Genomic DNA, 25,173 nt, shown 5'->3' with positions numbered 1-25,173 from the left:
TCACAAAATTTCGTCGTCAAGCTTATCGCCAAGACTGGAGGTTATTGGCTTGGAATTTATACACAATCCATTAGGATTATCTGAAAATTCTCCCTCCCTGCTCTCTTTTTTTGAGCGAAGGAACTTACATTGAAGAAAAACAATATTACAAATTCGTATCAGTAGGTATGCTAATTGTCGGTTTTGGTATACGACATTTGGATATAACAGCGATGATATATAATATCAATCTAGAGATATTATGCACGGATAATTAGCTTTTTACCCAAATTGTTCATGAAATTAGATTTGATCCATTTGATATCTCTTCTATATTAGAGTAATATATTAAATTTACCTGATATAAATGATGAATGAAATAAATTAATAACAGCTATTGCTGTTATTTTGTGACAATGGTTTCAAACATTAAGAATTCGCTTCTGCCGCGATTTAGTAGAAGAGTTGAAATTATCCTAGGGACTTTTGGATTCAGTACACTAATTATATTTCGAAATCAAACATAATTTTCTTTTGCTGAAGTCTCTAGGCATAAATGAAGTCAATACCGCCATCGAAAAATGTAATTCGTTTAACTTTTGCTGAATGCTTATTTTCAAACATGATTTTCAGCAAGTAACCTTTACAATAGTCGTCTAATAGGTTTGAGATAGCGATTTAAGTGCCATGTAAGCACAAGTTTGCAGACTTGGCGTATCGTAATTAACGTATTAATATGCTTCTAAAATTATCAATTGGTAATAATTAAGGATTAAATTTAGTTTCCCAAATTGGAAGAAAAATGATACGCCTTGTATCCAACCTTAGTTGCCGAATTTGCCTTTCATTCTTGTCTTAAATGATAAATCCTCTAGCAATATATATATATATATATATATATATATATATATATATATATATATATATATATATATATATATAGGGTGGTCAAAAAAAAAACTTCCCCTATATATGAAACCCTAGCGGCCTATCCGCTCAACCAATCGAACCAAAATTTCAGACATGGTTGTTTGAAGGTATGTGCTGGAGATTGTGATGATTCTAAACAACACAGGGTTCACGGTTACGGTTACAGTGAGAGAATTTTGAAATTTTCGAATGGCAACACCCACTTTTTCATTGCGCAAATTGATCAGCGTATTGAAAAACCAAAAATGGCGTTGGAACGATTAGCGTGTGACGAAAATTGCTGCTGTAAATAAAGCATATGCAAAGAAGAGCATTATAAAGGAGTAAGGACAACACAGAGAGGAAAGAGAAAAAAAGTTTTTATTGGAATGGAAAGTTATAATTACAGGTTTTCAACGTGTTCATCTTCGCAGGCGACAACGCATTGCATTCGAGAGATTGTGGACAACAATGCCGAACGTAACATGAAAGGAGTAATCTGTATAACTTCACGTGTTATCGCATCTTGCAATTCTGACACAGTTGCAGAATTCCGTTATTCCTGAATTGCAGCAACGAAATGTCATTAGGGACATTGTATGGATGCAAGATGGGGCTCCTCCACACGTCGCCCAATGTGTTCGACCAGTGCTGCAACAACACTTTGCTGATAGAGTCATCTCTAGTAACTTTGCAGTTTCGTGGTCACCGCGATCCCCCTACTCATTCCTATGGATTTCTGGTTCTGGGGTTATCTGAAATCTAAGGTGTACACGCCTGGTCCACGAGATGTGTCAGAATTGCAAGATGCCATAACACGTGAAGTTATGCAGATTCCTACTTTCATGTTACGTTCGGCATTGTTGTCCACAATCTCTCGAATGCAATGCGTTGTCGCCTGCGAAGATGAACACGTTGAAAACCTGTAATTATAACTTTCCATTCCAATAAAAACTTTTTTTCTCTTTCCTCTCTGTGTTGTCCTTACTCCTTTATAATGCTCTTCTTTGCATATGCTTTATTTACAGCGGCAATTTTCGTCACACGCTAATCGTTCCAACGCCATTTTTGGTTTTTCAATACGCTGATCAATTTGCGCAAGGAAAAAAAGTGGGTGTTGCCATTCGAAAATTTCAAAATTCTCTCACTGTAACCGTAACCGTGAACCCTGTGTTGTTTAGAATCATCACAATCTCCAGCACATACTTTCAAACAACCATGTCTGAAATTTTGGTTCGATTGGTTGAGCGGATAGGCCGCTAGGGTTTCATATATAGGGGTTCTATTTTTGTTTATATATGTTCTATTTAACCCAATAATTAAACATATCGATGAGGCATTGTACTTTTGAAACCAAATCTAAATTACTAAGCGGAAGTTTAAAGAGATAAAGAAAGTACAGTAATTGTCAAAAAATTCGACCTTGCGATTTTAACGAATATCCACTTTCAGACCTGACTGTGTTCGAAAAACACATTAAAAAATATAAGTCTCTCTACCTGCGACAAAAGTAAATCAAAAACACATCGATCCAGACGATTGAAATTTGGTATACGGTCTTTACGCGAAATTTTCAGATTTGTATCAAATTGAGTAAAATCTATTCAGAGGAAAATTCAGTACACGGATTAAACATCTATACCCTTGTCAAATGTTGAGCTAAATCCAACAAGGTGTTGATTGTTTGTCGGTCTCTACTTTCAGAAACATGTAAACCCGATAATTCAAAAAAGGCATTGACTTAAATGTATCAAATTTGGTATGGGATGTTGGGATTATAAGCGTAGTTTTATGCCGAATTTCTCTTTCATTCGAATGGAGAAAAACGTGTCTAAAGCACAAATTCTATTTTCGCATAATATTAATTGCACGGCAAGGAGTAATCGCCAAATAAATCGCCAAGCATCAGACGATTCAGTAGCAATATTAAATTCTAGCCTAAAGCTGATATTTCGTAACTGTTGTATACCAATGCTATGTAAAGCGTTCTTTAGCATGAGAAGTGTATTATAGAGTATGCGATAAAATTTTGTAAACTGTCATTTGTCATACGGAGCAAAAGGTATATGTTTTTTTCCCTTTCAGTTTTTATTGTTTCATTTACTTCCACAATTTTCTTCGTTCATATAAGTAACATTGCACAAGCCCTGCGTGTTTTTAAATATATTTATCAACGAATCAGAAAAAACGAATATAGGGATCTAGTTTACCATTTTCAACATCGAAATATCATATTTGCATATGTATGCGTTAAAGGATACCTAACAAACTATCTTAACCGAGTTTTCCAAAAATTTTACTTTGTTCAATTGAGAAGAAAAACAAACCGAATTATCAAAGAATAAAAACGCTATCGATATATTACTATAATATTAGCGGAAAGAGAAGATATTTACTAGAAATTTTAACGGATATCTTCAGGATAAGTTATGAATGAAAAATAGCAATTCCCGAATATATTTCAATATTTTAATTAAGAGAGGAGCAGATGCTATGTTTGCACAACTCGTTTAGAATTTCATTCTGCCCGTAGAATTAATCTCTTATATATTCTAATCAAGACGCTGAAAGCTTTACTTTCTTCACCCCATGTGTAATGAATAAAATTCTAGCTAATGAAGGAAAAACAGAAGCGAGGAAGAAAGAAAGCTATCCATTGTTTTTTTTTTCTCGATATTATCCTTGCATTAATATGGGAGAACATAGGCGATTTAGCCAACATTCCAAAACGTCTATTTCACTCTCCTTTGCAACGTTTTATCAGAAGTGGTTTTGCAATACTTTTCCAAGGTCATATCATTCGATTGAAAAATGATTTATAATCGGTATTTTTTTCTCCATTTTTCAGCCATTTTGAAGTTTGACATGCCCAGCTTATTTTCTGTGATTTGCTATGTTATCCGACTTTGCAAAAAAGAAAAAGAATGTAAAGTACCAAAGAATAAAAGAAAGTGCGTAAAATGTACAATTAGAACTAAAATAATTATAAAAAAATGATATACAAAAACATGTGTCAAATTAAATAACAAAAACACACATAAAAAGAATACGTTAACCAGAGAAAGTACCAGCATAAATGGAGAATAGTATAACAAAAATTCGTAAATTTTACTTCAGAAAAATACAGATGAGAATGAAGTGCAATAATATGCAAGTAACAAACGGTCCGAAAGAGGTCCGAAAAAAATTCCAAATATAAAAATATATACATAAAAGACAGTACCTTGAAAGATGAATATTAAATGAAGCTTTCTAATGTGTTCGTTGCAAACACTTTTAATTAACCCTTTCCAGGGCCATGGGAAATATGCTAACCACCAAATTAATCAATCTTTGTATGAAGTTATGTAAATTGGTATAAGTTCTGACAAATTTTAAAATAAGACAAAACTTAGATACTTTAATTCCTTATTTCACACAAAATAGCGTGTTTTGATTTGTTATCATTAATTAACCAAGTTAATTAATCAAATTAAATTTATTTAATAAACTAAATAAATGCATTACTTTTCTTAAGCCAATTTCAATTCTAAATAAAAGCTTGACACACCATGACTAGAAAAAACAATGCCATTTTAAAGAGTCAAAAACATTGTAGAAAAAGGGATGTTAGAAATACGATTGACTAGGTGATAAAATCTTTTATGGAGTTGTTTCAAATATAGGGCTACACAGAAGATTTTAAACTTTCTTTTGGCTTTCAAATAATAAATTATTCGTAAGTGCCTTAAGTTATTCTTAGACTAGCGTAGTGTTGTAACTAATTATAGACAAAATATGCAATTTATTTTGTATTACAGTATGCTTATCAGTGGTTGCTAAATTGGGGCATATCACACTCCGTTATCCTACTTGCATATTCGGTAAAAACAAGAAGAAATATAATTGAGAATTCACTTAGATTATGATTTGAAGGTTAGTTATTTAGATACTACTTACCTACAATTGTTGCAAAAATGAACACTCCTATCAAGTAGCTGACGATGGTAAACATATATCTGAAACAAACAAGCAAAAACATTTTCTATTATAGTGTCTTCAAAGGAAACATAAATTTGTATTTATTGTTAATATAACTGTAAAAATAAAGGACTTGCAATAATCAGAATTTTTTTAAATAATTAAAGATAGATTAACAATTTCATGCGAAACTATTAGCCATTAATTTTTAAATTTTTTTTTAATAAATAGAGAAATTATTTTTGAATTAATTTTCTAACTCTACAATTCTTTCGCTAAATTTAAATTAAATATTACACTAATTGGATGTAACTATACAATCTGGGATCAACCGTTTATAGAAAGGTGGGGCGCAAAGTCATTCCATTAGTAATAAAGGTATCAGGTTTCATACTGAGGGAATGACTTTGTGTTGTAAATAGCAATTTAGAATTTATATAAACGCCTTGCTTTATTTTAAAACTTAATTTCATCTTCAAATTAGATGCCTATTTCTTCTAATCATTGTTTCAATGCCGAAATTTCTAAGTGTAAGCAGTGAATAAAAGACTGGAAGAAAAAAAAAATCGTAGAAAAATAAATAAGTATCTCTAAAATGCTTATATTTTAAAATTCGAAAGTAATGTAAAAATGTTTTTAAAGTTATGTAAGATATCGAAGATACTATGAAAAAAATAATAATAAACTTTAATAAGATTCTAATTAAAAATGTATCAAAATTTTGAAAACAAATTTATTAATAAGTATCTATTATTCAAGTAGCATTTGAAATTTGGAAGTTTTAAACCCAACGGTCCGTCCCATAAATAGTTTTGAGAGATTTTTCCAGCATGCATGTTACATAACGCAAATTAGAGTTATAGTGTATAATACCACAAAGTATCCTTCATTTTAAGTTAAAGAATTCGAAATTGAAGATCAAAAGAAGAACACATGATATGCTTTGATGTATACATTTACAAAGCCTTACTCTTGTATTGCTTTAAGTTTAATTATAAATTTTGAAAATAACTACATTATAAAAATAGTCATAAATGGATTCCTTTAAAAAGAGATTTCAAGCATTTCTTGCCAAACACGATCACTCCTGAAAGGTACAAGCGATGATGATGTCGTGTCCGCGTTACCACGGAAAGGGGGTGCAGTAGCTTCTGAGGATAGACCCCTGAGCACCCAAGGGCAGAAGTCTGACTTCTATCTCATATGAAGATGAAACTCACACATTCGCTTGCACAAACCCTTTTTACAGGGGGGGGGGGGTGCTTATTCACACACCACACAGATAAAACACAGATGAAGAACAACCATGCCCGAACCGGGATTCGAACCCGGGACGTCCAGATCACGGGGAAGATGTGCTATCCCTGTGCAAGGACACCGGCAAATATACAGGTATATACGCAATTTGTCACCATCACTACATAAGATTAATCAGCTATTTCATGGTCTATGTACATTGGGGCCAAATCACATTGTACATCAGTGGTTTTCTTCTTTCTTGAAGAATATTTGGAGGTAAGAGTTATTTCCTTAAACTATATCACATCTACTGAAACAGGCATGGCCTCCATGATTACTCGATCTTATTCCTTGCTATCATTTCCTGTGGAGAAAAATTAACGAACGTTGTTTTGTGGAACAATTCTGCAATTTTTAGCTTGAAGAGTTGATTTGCAATTCATGCGCGCCTGTTTCCATAGACGCAGACGGAGAGAAATTCCATGCTTCTTGCACGTTATATTTGTGTTACGAAAACTGCACATTTTGAGCTTATTTTGATGTGATTTCAATGATTGTACGCAAAGAACCTCGTATCGCAACTACATCACCTAATGAAACGATTTGTAACTTAATTTAGAAACGGACTTTCATAGCATTCAAAATAAACATAATCGGTTTCATTTCTTTATCGATCTCTGCTGTTGCATTATTATTGTATTAAAAATTGGCTGAATCCTTTGTGAAATAATCTGTAATATGTAAGTTATAAACATAATCATAAAAACAGATTCTTTAAACTTTGCTGTTAAAACAAATAATGTTTAGTTTACAAGATTTCAATCATAAAAGGATTACTGCAAATTTTAAGGTTTGCAAATAAAATTAGATTCCTCATTTGGAACAACAATTGAGAGAATAAAATAATGAAATTCAGGGAAACATTTCAAATATATATTTTATATAATTCAAATATTGGATATTCTTAAAATTCTTTTAAATTTATGCTTTTGGAGTATGTTGTTTTACTACGATTTTGAAAATATTAAAATTCAGAAAATACACATTCTATTGTAGAAATATTTTATTTTATGGAACATTTTCTAAAATTACGGCTAATAAGAGCACCTCGCTTTGATGTAAACACAAAGTAATGAGATTTTAACTGAACAAATCTTCGTACATCTACTGTGTTTTCCAGCTCAAATAACATCGAAACATTTTAATGACATTTTAATTAATGAGGGCCGCCGCATAGCATTCTTTTAGTCATAGGGTTTCCATGGAGTGTTTGGAAATGAACATTATTTGCAGTTATTTCAGTAATGTTCTTTAAGAAGCGTAGAACAATTTAATTAATCTATCTATTGTTCTGTTCATTTAAATAAACGATTTTTAAATGCACACGAACGATTTCTAAATGTTATTCGGAATCGTTTTATTCTGAAATAGTGCTCAAATTTGAAACCGTTTCTGCTTTCTGTGGTTTGTAAATGGAGGTATGTCAAAACAAAATGGCGAAATAATGCCCAATTAATCTGTATAAATAAAAAACATTATAAAAATTAGTGTTTTTTAAATTTTAAGAATACATTTTCTTCAAACCTTTCTTAAAAACAGAATGAAGAATAAAGAAGTTTCATGTGGAATTATTTAAATAATTATAACAAAATCAATTTTTTTTAATTGTTGAAAAATACGTTCTTCAGGGTACAAATTATTATTACACTTTTCATTAGTTTTGACATTCTAATGGATTCAAAATGCTAAATATATTTTAAATCATTTTATTTATTTGTTCATTTGAAAATCATTTGGTGCAGTTAGTAATTTCAATTTAATCTATTACTTATTATAAAACTGAATGTGTGTGTGTGTTGGCTCTCTGCAGGCCAGACCGTTTGACCTACAGCTACCAAATTTGGCACATGTATACCTTTGGAGCCGGAAATGTGCACCTGAGAACGATTTTTTCGATTTTTTAATTAGAATTTTAATTTATTAGAAATTAAGAGAAATGTCGGGAGGTTTTCCGCTATAAATTCCTAAAATATTGCAGTCTAAAATTTATTTTAACATCGTATTGGAATTCAAAATAATATTTCAATGATATTAAGTTTTCATTGATTACAATACAATGATTTTCAATTTTACTAATGTTTTGATATATAAATTAAATTTCTATTTTTAATGCTTTTTTTTAAAAAAATATTAAATCATATTTTTTAACTATATATTTTTCTAGAAATTAAAATAAAATTTAAGCTGTTCGAGCACGTCAATGGGAAAAAAATTAACTTTTATCAACGCGTTGCCATCACACGGACAAAAGCTCAAATTAAAAAAAATAAGTTAACTATCATTGCAAATTAAACATATAAAAACGTAATTTTCTGCACGTGACAGCAGGAAATGAAATAAATATGAGTTATAATATTTTCTAAGAAAATAAATGCAAGAAAAAGTTTTCAGTCGTTGTTTACAATATCTATATTATTAATTCAATAAATCAGCTTTATTTAAGGCAAACATTGTTTAACCCTTTCAGGGGCCGTGGGACGTATGCTTCTCACCAAATTTTTCAGTTTTTGTATGAAATTATGTATATTGGCCCAAATTCTGACAAATTTTGCAATTAGACAAAAACTTAGACGCTTCAGTTCCTTATCTCATATATAATGGTGTATCTTGATTTGTTACTTAATTACTAATTAGCCATAGTAATTAATTAATCAGGTTGAATTTATTTAATAAGCTAAATGAATCACTTTTCCTAAGCCAATATTAATCCTAAACCTATTTTAATATACCATGACTAGAAAAAAATGGCCTTTTAAAGGGTTAATACATACAGGATATCCATTCAAATCCGGGCCCAACGGCTAATACTGTTTAGTTCTATTAAAATTGTCTAAATGAAATAAATTATATTTTATATAACTTGGGTCAATAAATGCTCTGAGGAATTACGAATTTTAATTTTTTTCATATTCTGCTCTGTGAGTCTATTTAACAAAATATTCTTGTGATATTAATATTTCAAATAAAGAGAGTGGCACTCCAATCAACTAAACCAATCATTAAGATTGATTGACTTACGAAAATTTGAATATCATGATTCAATAAAAATGGGCTACTTTAGATTACTACATCGCCCGTCTCAAAGAAGCCAATCACCTCTCTCTGGGTTTCTCAAGAGTGATTGACCTAGATTATAAAAATGTTGATTGTTCCAAAATTATAATATTCAAAATTTAAAAACACGGTCAGATTTGATCGCAGAAAATAAACACGTTTATTTATTTGTTTAAAAGTTGGAGTGTCAAAAATATTTTGCAGAATATGATTCCTTAGGGTCAAAGGGCTGTTTAAAATGTCAACTTCGTAATTTTTGAAGCCATTTTATAAACCGAAAAAAATATTATCATTGACATCATTTATATCCTTTTGAAAATAAAACTAAAAACTGAATTTTTCATTGATCCCGTGAAATTTTTGTTAAATAATTCTTTGAGATATGAGAAACTATGAAACTTATTCTGTAGTGTACATAAGAATTCAAAACCGAACAACTCTGCTTTCAGTCCTCTTATTTTTTAAAAAAACTACATGATTGGTTTCAGTAAAATAATGTCTTTATATTAATTGCAGTTTCAACATTTTTCACTTTAACTAAAAACTGGATATTACGGGCACTTATAGAAAATTAGAGAGCGATGCGTAGTACAATGAACAAAATGGCTTAAGCCCTACATAATAGTATAAGTGAATTATATGACTATCAAAATCTGAAAGTTAAAAATCAGGGTGGTTATAATTAAACTTCCCCTAAAAACAGCATCCTACAACACAAACTTAATACAGAATGGTATATAGGCTATACACGAGATGCGCTCATGGAATTTCAAAATAAAGTTTCAAAATGTCTACCAGAGGGCATCTTTTCCGGAAAAACATTAATTTTAACACAATAAACGAGCAAAACGGAATACAGAAACAATATTAACAATCCAGAACAAGAATTATGAGTAATAAAATATAAAACCGAGAAAGGCTGTAAATTCTAGGAAAAGAATTTCGAGATTTGAACGGCTTGCGAAGAAAAGGAAACCTTATGCAAAACAATTTAGAGTAAGAAATGTTTGCAGTCGTTGTCATGTTTTATGTCGATGTTTCCGGCTGTAATGATGACGGTATCTTGTTGCGCCGTTGAATGCCTTAAAGAATTCCATAACGCTTCATGTGCGAAGCATCACAACTGATCAGTTACGATCTGCTGTTGAACACATTGTCCATCGACTTGAAATTTTGCAGGTGAATGAGGGTGGTCACATGGAGCACCTTTCCCTACATCGTCCTGGACACGATTAACAACTGCTCCTCTTGTGCTATTTCATTCTAATAGGTTCTTGTTTCTACAAATTGAACTGGGTTTTTTCCCCCTCAAACAGCGTACGGTTATTTTTTTCTTACCTTTACTTAATATGGTTCTATGACAAGGTGATCAGAAACTAGTCAATAAATGTTAATATTGTTTCTGCATTCCATTTTGGTCGTTTATTGTGTTAAAATTAATGTTTTTTTCCGAAAAGGCGCTCCCTGGTGGACAATTCGGAAATAAATTTTTTTTTTCGAAATTCCGTGAGCGCATCTCGTGTATAGTCTATATACCACATTTCGAAGCGATCTGTTCATCCGTTTGCGCTGTATGATGCTGTTTATAGGGGAAGTTTAATTATAACCATCCTGTATTTTGCTGAAAAACCTATGAGAAGAAGTTACATAAAATATTAATTGAACATTTTAGCGAGCATTGATACTGGCGAACCGGCTGGTCGCAAAGGTGGCTAGTTAAAAATAAAGTTACAAATTTCCAAATGAAGCGATAAGAGCAAAATATCCCGGTTCATGTATTACTATTGCCTTTTTTATACTCAGTTTTCTTTTCCTGTTTGATTATAATTTATAAAAGTTGATTTCAAAAGATTAATAAATGAATGGAACATTTGAATATTAATATCAACAAGATTACTTTTTATTATTTTTAATGTTTCATTTCGAATTATTAAAATATTCGTTATCCAACTTTTCATAAAAATTTTCGTTAAATGTCCAGAAAACAGACGCATTATTTTTAAAAATATTTTTTAACACTTCGCTCAATCATGCAATCAATAACAATTAAATAAAAAAAAAAGAAAATGAAACTACTTCTGAAGTAGATTTCAGCATGATAATGAGATTAAAGAATTTTTTTTAAAAATTTTGTGATGCAAATATTTTACAAACCTCTACTGGGCTTGTACAGTATTTGCAATTGCAAAGTTCTACAGGGCACACCACTGGACTTAGAAATGCCAAATTTGATACATTGTTATTTCTTTGGTAGTAAGTGTTTCCTAAAAAGGGGCTTTTAAAAACTTTAACTGAGAATTAATTAAAATTTCAATACTTTTCTCAATTGTTTAGAGTATATTTTGTACAAAAAACATTTTTAGATCTATTTTACATTTTTAAAAATTAGACAGTTTAGTTAATACAAGTTTTATTTCTTCATGCATATTTTTTAATTTCAATAATAAACTAAAAAAAATATGTAAAATTTTTTTTAATATTCTGATGAAATTCTAATCATTCATTAATTTTATAAAAACTTTCAGTTACATGATTTTACTCATGTTAACATAAGCAGGACGAGTGACGTGGTCTCCCCGAAACCTTCTCGCATATTTTCTGCAAAAGGTTTTAGCACCTCCCCCCCTCTCTTGCACTCAAATAAAATTGTGGCTTTTGGACAAGACCTTGAACACTACGAATGCTCAAATTTTTATCTTCAAATTCTTGTACTAGAGAGTTCTAGTCTTATTTGCATATCTTTACACATTTTTTCAACCGATTAAACCAAGATTTAATTTAGAAATGCAATTTTTGTAACAGAAACACATGAAAAATATCATGTATCTCTTTGCAATTTTAAGGTATAGTGCTTACATACATGAGAAAGAACAGACCAAAAAACGATCCACCCCTTGAGGAATTCGGTTGGAATTTTAGATGTTAAATCTGTGTACCAAATTTTATCCATCTAGCTACTTATACTTTTTGTATTTGTCATATTTACTTGTATTCGGGAAATATGAGAATGGATTTTATTCTAAAGTTGATAGATATCTACAAATTTGGTATAAAACCACATATCCAAAATCTAGATCAAAGCAATTTACAATTTTCGCATTTACAGATAGACAGACAATTCCGAAAATACAATTTTTGGATCCTGCGAAGTTTGAAAGAAGAGTTTGAGATTCTTCAAAACTTCGAATTCGAATCTTTTGAAAGTTTTCTTTTTGTATTTTTCGAATACAAGTAAATAAAAATTAGGTTTTGAGCATTAACTTCAAAAGAGACTTTTAATTTTCGCTTTTTTTAAATATGAAAAATGCTTTCAGTCTGGCATTCTTTCTGTAAATTTCATGATGTAATTCTGTAAATTTCATGATGTAAAATTTATGATGTAAATTATTATATACAGAAGCAACGGCAAATGCAATCAAATTAGAACATAACGTCACCTTGTGTCGCTGTGCCTATAATGAGTAAAGTTACTAAGCAATTGGTTAATTATGTTTCTACTGATTAAGGCAAGATAAACGCATCAAGGCTAAAATACGTAGCCATATTATTACGTATCGAACTACAGATTCAAATTACCATTTTTACAATAAATTTGATATTAGTAAGCATGAAAATTTCCTACCTTCGCCAAAAGATTTATGATAAATTTTATGGTGAAATGTTAGAAATATTTTAATTTTAGATATTCACTAAATAAATAAAGGCCAGCAACGTGTTATTTTTGAGTTCTAGAGATAAGCTTTTATCTTTTATATATTTAAAAAACTGGAAATGTCTATTTTTGTGATTTATTCGTAGAACGATATAAAAATGTTTATTAAATTTTGAAATTGGATATTGTCAATATACTGTGGATTATAAATTGTGGTTAATCAATCATTCAATTATTAGCTGCCAAACCATTAGCTTCAGTTGATTTATCACTTACTCGATTAAATTAATCATTCATCTTCTAAAAAGAAATGAAATAAAAAAATACTCAGATAGTCTTAGATTTTTTTTCTTTATTCCAATACATTTCTCCATTGCAACTTTTTAACTTCGATCGTTTCTTCTTAAATTCCGAGTTCTTGAACTTTTTTCCTTCTATTTTCGCTGTCTAAGTACTTTTTTCACTCGAGAGTTTCATTTGGTTAACGACCATAAGGAGTGTGCGTAGTAATCGTTACTGACAGAGTTAAGAACACTGCAAACTCAACCATTAAAAAGTCGTTAAAGAAGTCATAGTGCCATAACATTAAAAGAGGCAGCCGACAGACATCTCAGCTCAGCTGTTTTAACGCTCTCAAGAATTTTCGGCTTCTATTTTTGAAAACTATCAGAAATCTTCGAGCACTTTCTGCTAATATATTTTTATATTTTTTCTCAAAAAAAAGGAGAGTATTTTTGTAGAGAAAAAAGTATCCTAAAATTCTAATAAGAGTTTATTTTTATATAAATGTTTCTAATATAATATTCATATGTAGAATTCCAATAATTGAAATGGGTTGTGAATTCTTTTTAGGTTTTAATATAAACAATTATCGTTATTTCTCATTTTATCATGTATAAAATATGAATGAAAATAAAGCTGGTTTGTCCGCAGATATAACTATTTTATTCTGCATCCAGATGAAGCATAAACATGAACTTTGAAACACGAATATGAAAGCAGATGTAGACGTAGTTGCCAGAATACCTTAACGAATTATAAAAGAAAATAGAACGAAAAGTTTAAAGCAGACGATTCGCAACAATTACAAACTTCCGTCAGGAATATTGTCAACAAATTAAGAGAAAATGCTTGAATAATTTAAACATATGTATTATTCAAGTAGAAGGAAAGGAAAACAAACTGTTGAGAAAATGACTATTGCTAACAATAAGTTGAATACATCAAATTTGGATAAATACTATACCGAAGCAAAATAACTATTTATCGAAGTAATTCTTCAAAATTAATTGTACTCTTTTTCTGAAATTTCATCAAGTGGAAGACATTTTATCATCTTAAAAATTGTTGTAAATAGCTCATAATCCGATAATATTCGAAATGAAAATATTTCTGTATCTGCAGAGTTAATATAAGAACTGCTTTTATAAAACATTATGCACAAAATTGTTTCATCAACCTCAGCTTTTTTTGAAAATTAACATCAGCAAAAAACTACAAAAGAATGTGAAAATGTGGAATTTTTTAAAAAGAAAATAAACGCTCTGACAGTAAGATAACCATAAAATAAAATTTTTTAAAAATAACATATGCTAGGAAACTGTAAATATTTATAGTCAAAAATCTCCGCTAAAATGATCAACATGCAGCAAAATGATTTACTATGAGAAGAGTAAAAATAAAAAACCGTTAAAGAGTTCTCAGGTTAGAAAAGAAATAGAAGTTGTTTGTTAAAATGGAAAAAAATCCTAGTTCATTGTGTGCCCTTTATTACTTTGAAAACTAATTAAAATATGAGCTACTCAATTCACTGTAGCAAAACTCCAATAAAATCTTAGTTATAATTCATAATACATGACTAAAATGTGAAGAAACAAACAAACAACAAACTATCAACCAAACTGTATTTGAATGATGTTTGACAAATGCGAATTTCTTGATAGGCTTGTTTGATAACCTACTGTTTCTTGCTATACCGAATTTTCCTGCTTCTTGAAAAAAAAATTACCTGAGGGTCGAATCGATAGGATCGCGAGTCAGATCTGTAGACTTATTGTTGAGCACTTTACTGACGACCAAACCTTAGCAGTTTACTATTGGTAGATGTTATTTTTTGTTCGACGTCAAAAACGAAATCATGATCGGACTTTTAGTTTTATAAATTCAGTTTTGTAGTAAATTGTTTTTTAAGCGATATTAGAAGGACCTTCTCTTGTATTGTACCTAGTTGCATATATTTTTTATATAATCATATATTTTTGCATATATTTTTTGCTATTTAAAAAAAAACATATCGTAAAAGTGTCATCCTGCCTCTGCTTAATAATTAACCCTTATGTTCATTTTGTATAGTATACCATACATATATGTATATATATAATACATGTATAATAAATATAATATAATATAATTATATTATAATTATAATAAAACATTACAAAAAAAACTACATACAACTTTATAAAAACATAAAATTGCTTTTCTTCAAAAAAGCAATCTTGCCACGATAAGGGTTAAAATAAATAATTTTAACCGTCGGATCAGTAAACAGTTTTGATAAAAGATGAATACATTTTTATTTTTAGAAAATGTAAGGCAGTACATACGATAAGTATTATTAACTGCAGGGTATCCCACAAGGTATGATCATCATGCCGTTTATGTTGTAGTGATTGCCGAATTTTTGCTTGAATTTTTTTCACCACAGCCACTGGTGATTTCAATTCATGATACGTCAGCACCATGAAAACACGATACTCAATCGAATGTTTGCTCATTTCAGAACCACAAACCTTACGAACAGTACACAGTAATTTCCTATCAAGTAATTAGGGTGGGAATTCGCATATTCATTTGTAGACGCGCTTTTCCTCTCATTGGTTGCCACAAATTTACATAGTCACATAGGAAAGCTTCCACGTTGAACAATCGTCATATGCATCGTAATTTGGAATGTAAACTGCTGGATTCGTAATTAACGTTCTTCATCTAAGTAGACTATGACGCTATATTCGGGGGATCTCACATGTTATACACCGAAATATTCGTCTTGATGTGCTCTATCCGAATCTGGAAATATTAGACGCTTCATACTTGTGGGACACTGTCTACTTTTTCTTGCACAGTATTTAATGCAAGAGTTGCCGAGTTTAATCTTAAACCTGTCTCGAGCGGTCGAATTACTTTTATACAATTGCAGTTCCAATATATCGCTGAAAAGCCAGTACTTTTAGTATGAAAGAACAAACTCATAATATAATAACATAACACAAAAATACTGTTTCTCTTATCAAAACTTGGAAATAAATTTCCTTCCCAAGTTTGAACATCCTCGTCTAACCCATGTGAAGTTTTTGTAGCATTCTATCCTATACTCCTGAAGGAGAGTACATTTTCTAACATACAGAAAATGCATTTTACGTTTTTTTGGAAGTTTCAGCTGATATACTGGATGTTCAGCTTCTAAATTTTTTTTCAAGATAGGAAAAAAATTTTAATTTCTTTCTAAAAACCGTTATTTTTTTTGTTTCCTTCTGAACTAGCTTAATTTCCAAAAGTGCGATTGTTAAAATATTATTCGTTGGCCTAATGCACCAAAGAGCATGGTATGCAACATTTTGTGGATCATTTATATCAGAGAAATCACAAAAGAAATAAAAAAAATGAAATCTACAATCGCAAATTTCAAGTTATCATGTGAGAACATTATTATTTTTGTCATTATTTGTCTTAATTAATTTAAGTCCTTAACCAGTTTAAACCAGGTTTGAAACAATTTCATTTTCAATTTTTCTAGCTGGCAAACAAAGTTTTGGAGCTCCACCGATTTTGAGATGAAAAAAACCCATCGTTTTTCTAAATATCGACGCATGCGTCATCTGATAGTTCGTGATTGTTTCGAACCGGTTTAAACTGGCCAATGACTTAAATTAAGACAATTCGAAAGAATTCAGAGAATGAATAATTTGGAAACCAAGTTGTAACTTTAGTTGGCGATAAACCGTCAAATGTGACAACCTTCTGCATTATTTTCTAATAACCCTAAAAGCGAAAAATGGATGCCTCAAAAGCGATAAATCGCTAATTTGCTGTCTACGCATTTTGAGGCTTCAACAGTTTGTTGCCTACGCATTTTGAGGCTTCAAAAATTTGTTGCCTACGCTTCAAAAATTTGTTGCATATCCATTTTGAGACTTCAAAAACCTCAAACCAAAACAACATCTCTCACATATTAAAAAATTGCTTATAAATGCCAAGTAGAAAACAAAAAAAAAAAGCTCTTGGGATAAGATGGTGAGGTTATCAATTTATTCCGAGTATCTTTTGCTGATTTGAAACATCAAAAGTCATTGACTGGATCAACAAGAATTAGAAATAATCAAATAGTGATTATGAAAATATATTATCTAAAGCAGACCTCAGAAGCAAAGAATAACCAAATATCTTCTTTGCTAATCATCAAGACTTTACGTTGAAGACCTTGGAAATTACCAAACATCATCTAATCATCAGAGGACTAACTGCAGCGAAATTTTAGTGCTTAATTGTTTAGAGCACTAGAAGTATTCAAAAAGTGCTTAAGTTTGATTAGTTTAAACATAGCCTCACTCTTCTGTTATTCAGCAATAGAGTCTGAACGGCATACGCAGTAAGACCTTGGTTTTTCATGAAAATCTAATTAATTCTCAAGAAATCTTACTAAAACATTTATCGTGTTTTATAGTATTTATGAACAAAATATGAAGAACATCTATTCAGTAGTTTGGATTTTTAAAGCCTACATAAACCCAATTTGAGTGATCTTTCCGAAGTTTCCTGGCTGCTTTCTAATAAATGGATATATGTTACTAACAATAAGTCAATAGTAAACAGCAGTTACATAAGAACCTATTAGTGAACGATCTTTGGTAATTACTCGCTACGATGCGGTTAATACACAAGTACCAGAAAGTTGAATATGTATTTTGGAGGGCATTTTTCCGACCCATTGAAGGAAACATTGGACATAAAACTAGAATTGTAGCCATAAAACCCCATACCAAACTCCATTTCTTTAAGTTAATGTGTTTTTCACTTATTGGGTTTACATGCATGAGAAATATAAACCGAAAGTCAATCAACCCCTTGACGCATTTGGTTCCAAATTTGACATATATCTTCACTTTAGATGTTACATCAATGGAAGCAAATTTTAACCATGTAGATCTTCCTTTTGGGATAGTTATTGTGTTTGTTTATATTCGAACAAAATAGACTTTTTCTGAATACATTTCGTAAAACATTTGATAAAATTTTACAACTTTGGTGAAAAGACCCAATATCCAATTTCATTCGTCTAACTCAAAGCATTTTCGAGCTATCGTGTTCACAGACAGACTTTCAAAAAAGTATTTCTGGAATAATGTTTGAAACTCAAAGAGATTTGATACGTAGAAATTCATCAAAATATCCAATTCGAATTTTGTAACGATTAAAATACTTTCTGTTTATATCCTTTGTATACGATAAAGTAAAAATAACTTTGAATTTTATTTTTATTTATGTTATTGTAAATTTTAATAACTCTTAGACGAAAAATACAATACTTTTCAATTAGAATTCTTCTTTGCCTCCAGATAGCTACATTAAAGAAATAATCACATTAAAAGGTTTACTTGAGAAATTTCTTCAACTTTCATCAAGTACTGTCTCGATGTGATTTTGTTGAATTCTTTCTTTTCCAAAGGACCGATCTTTTTTGTTAACTTGTTACGCTCTCACCTTAATTAAAATTGTTCGAGAACTTTTAATTTAATTCCAAGTGGTGTACTCGAAGACTAGTGTCTCTTCTTGAACAAGTATTTGGGATTCTTTTGTTCTTCTAACTGAAGACAATACGACTCAAAAAAGCGATTTTTTTTTCTGTCTCGATTTATAAGAATGTGATGATGTCGAAGAACTTCAGAGATGTAAGTAGAATTATCGGATTAAATTTGATTGCAAATATGATTAATTTTCTTTTACAGATGATAATATATTCGCAAATATTACATATTGTTTAAATTAATAAATTTGATTGCAAATATGATAAATATTCTTTTACAAATAATATATTCGCAAATATTACATATTGTTTAAATTAATAAATTTGATTGCAAATATGATTAATATTCTTTTACAGATGATAATATATTCGCAAATATCACATATTGTTTAAATTACCAAAAAATATAAAATAAAGAAAATACACTTTCATTAATAGTAGATTTTAAGCTATTCTAAATCTTTTAAAAATTGGAAATTTCTTCAGGAGTCTTTCCATCTTTAAAATAAACATAATATTAACTCAAGTATTTTAATAACCTGAGACTTAGAAAATAAGTTTCTTCTTCAATTTTAAAAGGTGCATTCTTACATTTGGGACTAGAGGCTGTTAGCGGATTTAAATTTCCACTTACTTGTATGCATAGTATACAAAAACTAAATTAATCCTTAAAAAAATTCGAATTAGTGATTTTGACGAATCTCCATGTTTTAGATCTTCCCGAGTTTGAAAAACACATTTTTGGAAAACGTGAAGTCCCTCTGTGACAAAGATAACACAAAAACGCTTTGAGCTAAATGGCTGAAATTTGGTGCACCAAATTTTTAGATTTCTTTCAAATTGAGTGAAATCTGTTGAGAGGAATTTCGTCTGTCCGAATGAAAGTCATTATAAAACGAAGAGAGTTAGATGCATACAATTCAATACACGGATTTAACATCTATAGTGTAGACACCTGTTAAATATTGACCCAAATCCAACAACGGGTTCATTGACTGCCAGTCTGTACATTTAGAAACATGCAAACGTGATCATTCAAAAAACGCAATGACTTAAGTTCATCAAATTTAGTATGAGATTTTGTGATTAGAAGTGCAGTTTTGTGCCCAAATTTTTTCTTCCCTAATCGGTTGAGAAAAAACGCTTCTAAAATAAAATTCGATTTTTGGGTACCATTAACGACATGCCAGGGGTTCATTCCCCTCTCCAAGGATGATACGATGATTTGGTAAAAATGCTAAACTCAAGCCAAAATTTAATATTTCGTAACTTTTGAGACCAATGCTCTATATTATAAAAGTTTATTACAGAATATACGATAAAGTTTTGAGATCACTTTAGTTGGTTTTCAGAGATATGATTGCTTTTTAAGGAAAGTTTCGAAGAGGAACCAAATAAATGTATACGCATATTAATGAAATATAGCAAACTCACTTGACAAAATTTTATTTGGGATAAAATTCCAATCAGATGTCATACACACATTGAACTGCTGATATATTTAAATTTTTTGGATAAGATCAAGTGATAAATCAGATAATCAGAATTGGTCTGAATAAATATAATCTCTCTCTCTCTCTCTCTCTCTCTCTCTCTCTCTATATATATATATATATATATATATATATATATATATATATATATATATATATATATATATATATATATATATATATATATATATATGTAACATTATTTGTTGTGAAGCATGATGCAGTTTAAAGACAGTGAAGAGACTTTTTAAATTCTTTTTAATATCCATCGGGAAAGCATATTTATTTACAAGCAGAGACGCGGACAAGACGTCCGCCACAGAGCAGTACAAAAGCCGGAGTGGGGAAGAAGGGCCGAAATAAATTATCCCTCTCCTTATATAAAATTAGATTTTGATAGGGAAAATATTTCTCCACAGTGGTAATATATTATTAAGGTTCTGATAGGGATTTCTGACACATGTCAATCACATGTAAGGGAAACACAGGGATCTTTTAAGAAAGAATGTGCTTACTGGACATTTTTACCCCTTCACGCCGAGCGTGTGAAAGTATCGACGTTTAGCTGACTAAGCAATTTTATAAAGCTTCTCTTGAATTAATTAAGTAGAGACAGTGGAATTGGATCACGAAATAAGAGAATATTTTAGAATGAAGTTACTATGGGCTAAATTAAGATAAAATCTTGGAAATTAATTAAATTGAAGTTAAGAGTTTAAAATATCATTACATATATATATATATATATATATGAAAATTGTTATAATATATGAAATATATATATATATGAAAATTGTTATTGTTCAATATATATATATATTGAATTGTTTGAATTACTTTGAAGAACTGCTCTATTAAAAAAATTGTTACCATTCATAAAAGACATGAAATAAGAAGAGGTATGATTTTACTTTTTTCCGCCTTAATCCCAAAACCCACGATTGCTCAAAAATTTTTGCAACATTTTAAAATTTTAAAAAATTGGATTTTTCTTGGGATAGATTTCATTTCAGTGCAGCTATTTCTCTAATTTCAATCCATTTTCCAAAATTACTTTGAGCCCTATTAAGCAATATCATTTTTCAGTTGAAATATTGTCTATTTTGCATTTTAATGATATCTATCATTCGCAAACTTTCGTCCTTGTTGAATTTAAGTTTTTTTTTAGGACATTTTTACTTTCATTTTTGTTTCTATGAACATTGTTATTTAATTTTAAATGCTGTCGTTTAAAATTGTTTCTTTTTCTCTTTGCCTTAATTTGTCTCATATTTAATCACTTTCAAATTTTTAGTGTCCTATTTGGCATTTTATATGCCTTTCTTATGACGATTTTATAACTCGAGCTCAATAAATAAGATTTTATTTCATTCGACAGATTTGTCAGCTTTTTTAGAATTATTATTGCACAGTTGTTCGAATCATTGTCAAAAAGCGCACAGTTATTCAAATCATTATCAAAAAAAAAAAAAAAATGGACAGCTATTTATGTCATTGAAAAAAAATGATTCAAAGGTAACATTGCGTCAATTATTCTGAAATCAGAAATATAATTAAATTTAAAAAATCATATATTTTTATTTTTACGTATTAATTACTTACTTTTCCTACTGACACAATTTATGGAATTTATACTTTTTTATTCATTTCATTAGATAACTTTATTACCTTTCTTTTCATCATTTTTTCCTATTCTTTTTAATTTATGTTGTTGCTATTAGCTATTATTAATTATTTAATTTTTGTTATTAAATTACATTCAAGTTGTACATTCTAACAGTGCTTAATTTCTATACAGATAGAGATAAGTACAAATCTCCAGTTGGAAAATTTCTTTAAATGACGTTAACAACTTAAAAATTTTCAACCAACAAATCTACTCTGAAAGTATTTGAAAATTAAAATTCTTTGCCCATTCTAATACTCATATTTAGTAAAATATTCTTTCATACTTATATTTAAATAACAAACCATTCTATATTTTTGCAATTAAATACAATTGAGTTTTGAAGCTTTAAGTATTACGATTTTTAGATAATTTCAGTGATATCTTTCAGTAAAATCGAGAGACTGGTTTAAAATAATTAGTTTGATTTATTGCAATTTTTATTTGATTTAAACAACAGTTTAGTTTAGTTATATTAAACCCGTTGTAAAGCAATACTAGGGCTATTTTGGGACGGACGTTGTAATTTTTACCCGCGGTCAGATGCGAGGACGTACCTGAGCTGGCATCCCCCCCCATACCACACTAGCGGGAGGACATTTGGCCCTGACGTATTGAACGTGCAACAGACCCCTTTACACGATGGTTCTTCGGTGGAATCTGATCTCGAGCCTGAAACTCTACTGCTCACGAGCCGAGACCTTACCACCAGGCCACCGCGGCCCAATTTAAACACCAGAAAAATTTATCTCATAACATATTTGAAGTAATTTTCCAATTGGAAACGAATTCTTATCACTAGTGGTTTAGAAATTCGTTATTGGTCCATGCTTGGGATGTATATTATATAATTTATAATAATAAATAGGCAGAATAAATTTGAGGTAGTTTAGTTTAGTTATATTAACGTCCCGTTTGAAGCAACACTAGGGCTATTTTGGGACGGACCTCGTCATTTTGAACCGCGGTCAGATGACGAGGACGACACCTGAGCTGGCACCCCCCCTCTCCACACCACACCAGTGGGAGGACGTTTGGTCAGGACGGATTTAACGCGCAATAGTCCCCCTTACACGACGGTTCTTCGGTGGAATCGGGTCTCGAACCTGAAACCCTCCGGTTCCGAAGCCGAGACCTTACCACCAGGCCACCGCGGCCTATAAATTTGACGTAACAACAGAGTTAAAACAATGTCTATGAAATGAGTATCGAAGAAAAAAAAATCTCCAATTTCTCTTTTCACCATTTTTAACCACTAAATTTTGAAAAATTGATAATTTTTTTTTAATTAGAAAAGTTAAAATAATCTTTTCTTGCAGAATGAGCTCTTTATCCAATTTTTGGCACTTAAGTATATTTGTCAAAACTGCGAGATTCAACTCATAATTAAAATGGTTTTAAAAATAATTTACATATTTTATTAGTAATTTTCTTGTTGTCCATTGACAGCATTAATTTTAATATAAAGAAAAGTTATTATAGCCATGTGTGTGTATTCCACGTATCCTCTTAAACAGCTTAATTGAATTCAAAGAAATTTCGCTCACTTATTATATAAAACATGAAACAGAATATTACCAACTTTCCAAAGTCTAAAAGCTAATTAAACATTTAATTAGAAGTTAAATAAAATAAATTTGGTTCATTAAAATACATTTTAAAATTTACAAATTGCAGAAATTAATTAAAATAAATTAAAAAAATTTTGTATTTTTTTTTTTACATTCTGAACTAGTCTATCGCTAGTTTTTAAAAATTTCTCTTTTGTTTTAATAAATCCTGAAAATGCTTGTACTGGTCTTAAATTAGTGATGCTGAAAACTAAGTTTCAGCCAATCATTCCGTATCAAATGAAGACAAATTCTCTAAAACTTCAATATTTGTGAACAAATTTTATGATACTAAAATAACAAATTTTAATAAGCAGTGGAGAAAATTATCTATCGGTAGATTTTAAAAATCGTCTGGCTCAATTCACACATTAATTTTAATTAAAAGCAGACGATAATAGGATTTTGTGTTTTATATGTTTATACAAAAGCAGTCTTTACGTTACAAATATTACATATGAAAAGATTTTAATTCTGAACAAAGTCAGTTATATCAGATCTTCTAGTTTTCAATTAAAAGAAAAAAACCTTACCTATATATTATTTGCAAAAAAAAAAAAAAAAAAAAGAAAGAAATCCGAGCACTGCAATTATTTTATTGAATTTCAAACGAAGTTCACTATAACTTTTTTGTTATGTCTCGGATATAATTAACAACAACAACAAAAAAAAGAATACCATTGAGTTTATTTTACGGAGAATTCTTCCAAAGTCAAAAATCAAAGAAAAGTTTGTTAAAGTATTTACAAAGTTTTCTAAACATTTGGCCTCATGAAATTACAGCAAACGACCTTAGAGAAAAGAAATCTAGTGATTGCAAAGAAACAATTTCGCTTCACAAAACAGAACCGGGACACGTTTCACAATCACGAGAGCGAATTTCCCGGGACTGAAGTGAAATGAAACGAGACATCGTTCCTATGTTTAACCTGCTAATGTTGGAGCAGGAAGTTGCATTACCTTCCAGGCAAGAAGATCTCGGATTAAATGAGAAAGGCCGGACGTGACGCAATGATTGGAAGACGAATTTAACTTCTCTTCTTTTGTTGATCGAAGGATTGTGATACAAGGCCTGTTTAAACACTCCTATAGAAAATTCATGAAAATGGATGTTTTTTGAAAGTGTATATCTATGTTTTACTTCTATGTAATGAGACGAAAAGCTTGAAAGTATAACTGAATATGTTATTTTTATTTATTTTTGAGCTAACAATAATACAGGGTGTTTATAAAGTCCCGGACCCATTTTGATGTTTAATAACTCATAAAATAATAAAGATATAAACACACTTATGACATTTATTGATGGAATAACTCATATATTTTCCTTTTCAGGTTTGAATATTTTTACTTTTGTAAATATCGTCTGCGCGTGTGGTTAATTTCAGATAATTTCATTTTCCAGTCTAAATATCTGTACTTTTCTAAATATTGTCTGCTTATTAATTGCATTTTTCTCTCTTTTGTTTTTGTCAACTATTGCAATGTTATGTTTATTTTTGATGTGTTTGTTCTATGCAGTACTTTTGTATGTGATGTTTTATTCGAGCGGATATTAAGGAGAATGCATACACCACAAGAGAAAGCACAGATTTTATGGTGGTTCATAGAAATGAAATCGATAGTACAAGCACAGAGAAATTTCAGAAGAATTTACCAAAAAGATCCTCCATCCAAAAACAGCATCTTGCGGTGGAAAAAGAATTTTCTAGAAATTGGAAGTATCGAAGATAAGAAACGTTCCAGAC

At 30.2% G+C, this 25,173-nt stretch overlaps 1 protein-coding gene across 1 annotated transcript in view; it reads right to left on the bottom strand.

Annotated features, from left to right (window-relative positions):
* Nucleotides 1–25,173, bottom strand: part of LOC129969667 (potassium voltage-gated channel subfamily H member 1-like) — a 431,779-nt gene that overhangs the window by 143,624 nt on the left and 262,982 nt on the right. The window contains exon 5 of the mRNA XM_056084324.1: nt 4,828–4,886. Within this exon, the coding sequence (XP_055940299.1) occupies nt 4,828–4,886 (59 nt within the window). The remainder of the gene's footprint in view (nt 1–4,827; nt 4,887–25,173) is intronic.

Source organism: Argiope bruennichi, chromosome 5 (genome assembly GCF_947563725.1).
Source record: "Argiope bruennichi chromosome 5, qqArgBrue1.1, whole genome shotgun sequence".
NCBI lineage: Eukaryota > Metazoa > Arthropoda > Arachnida > Araneae > Araneidae > Argiope > Argiope bruennichi.
This window is presented reverse-complemented; position numbering and strand designations above follow the sequence as displayed.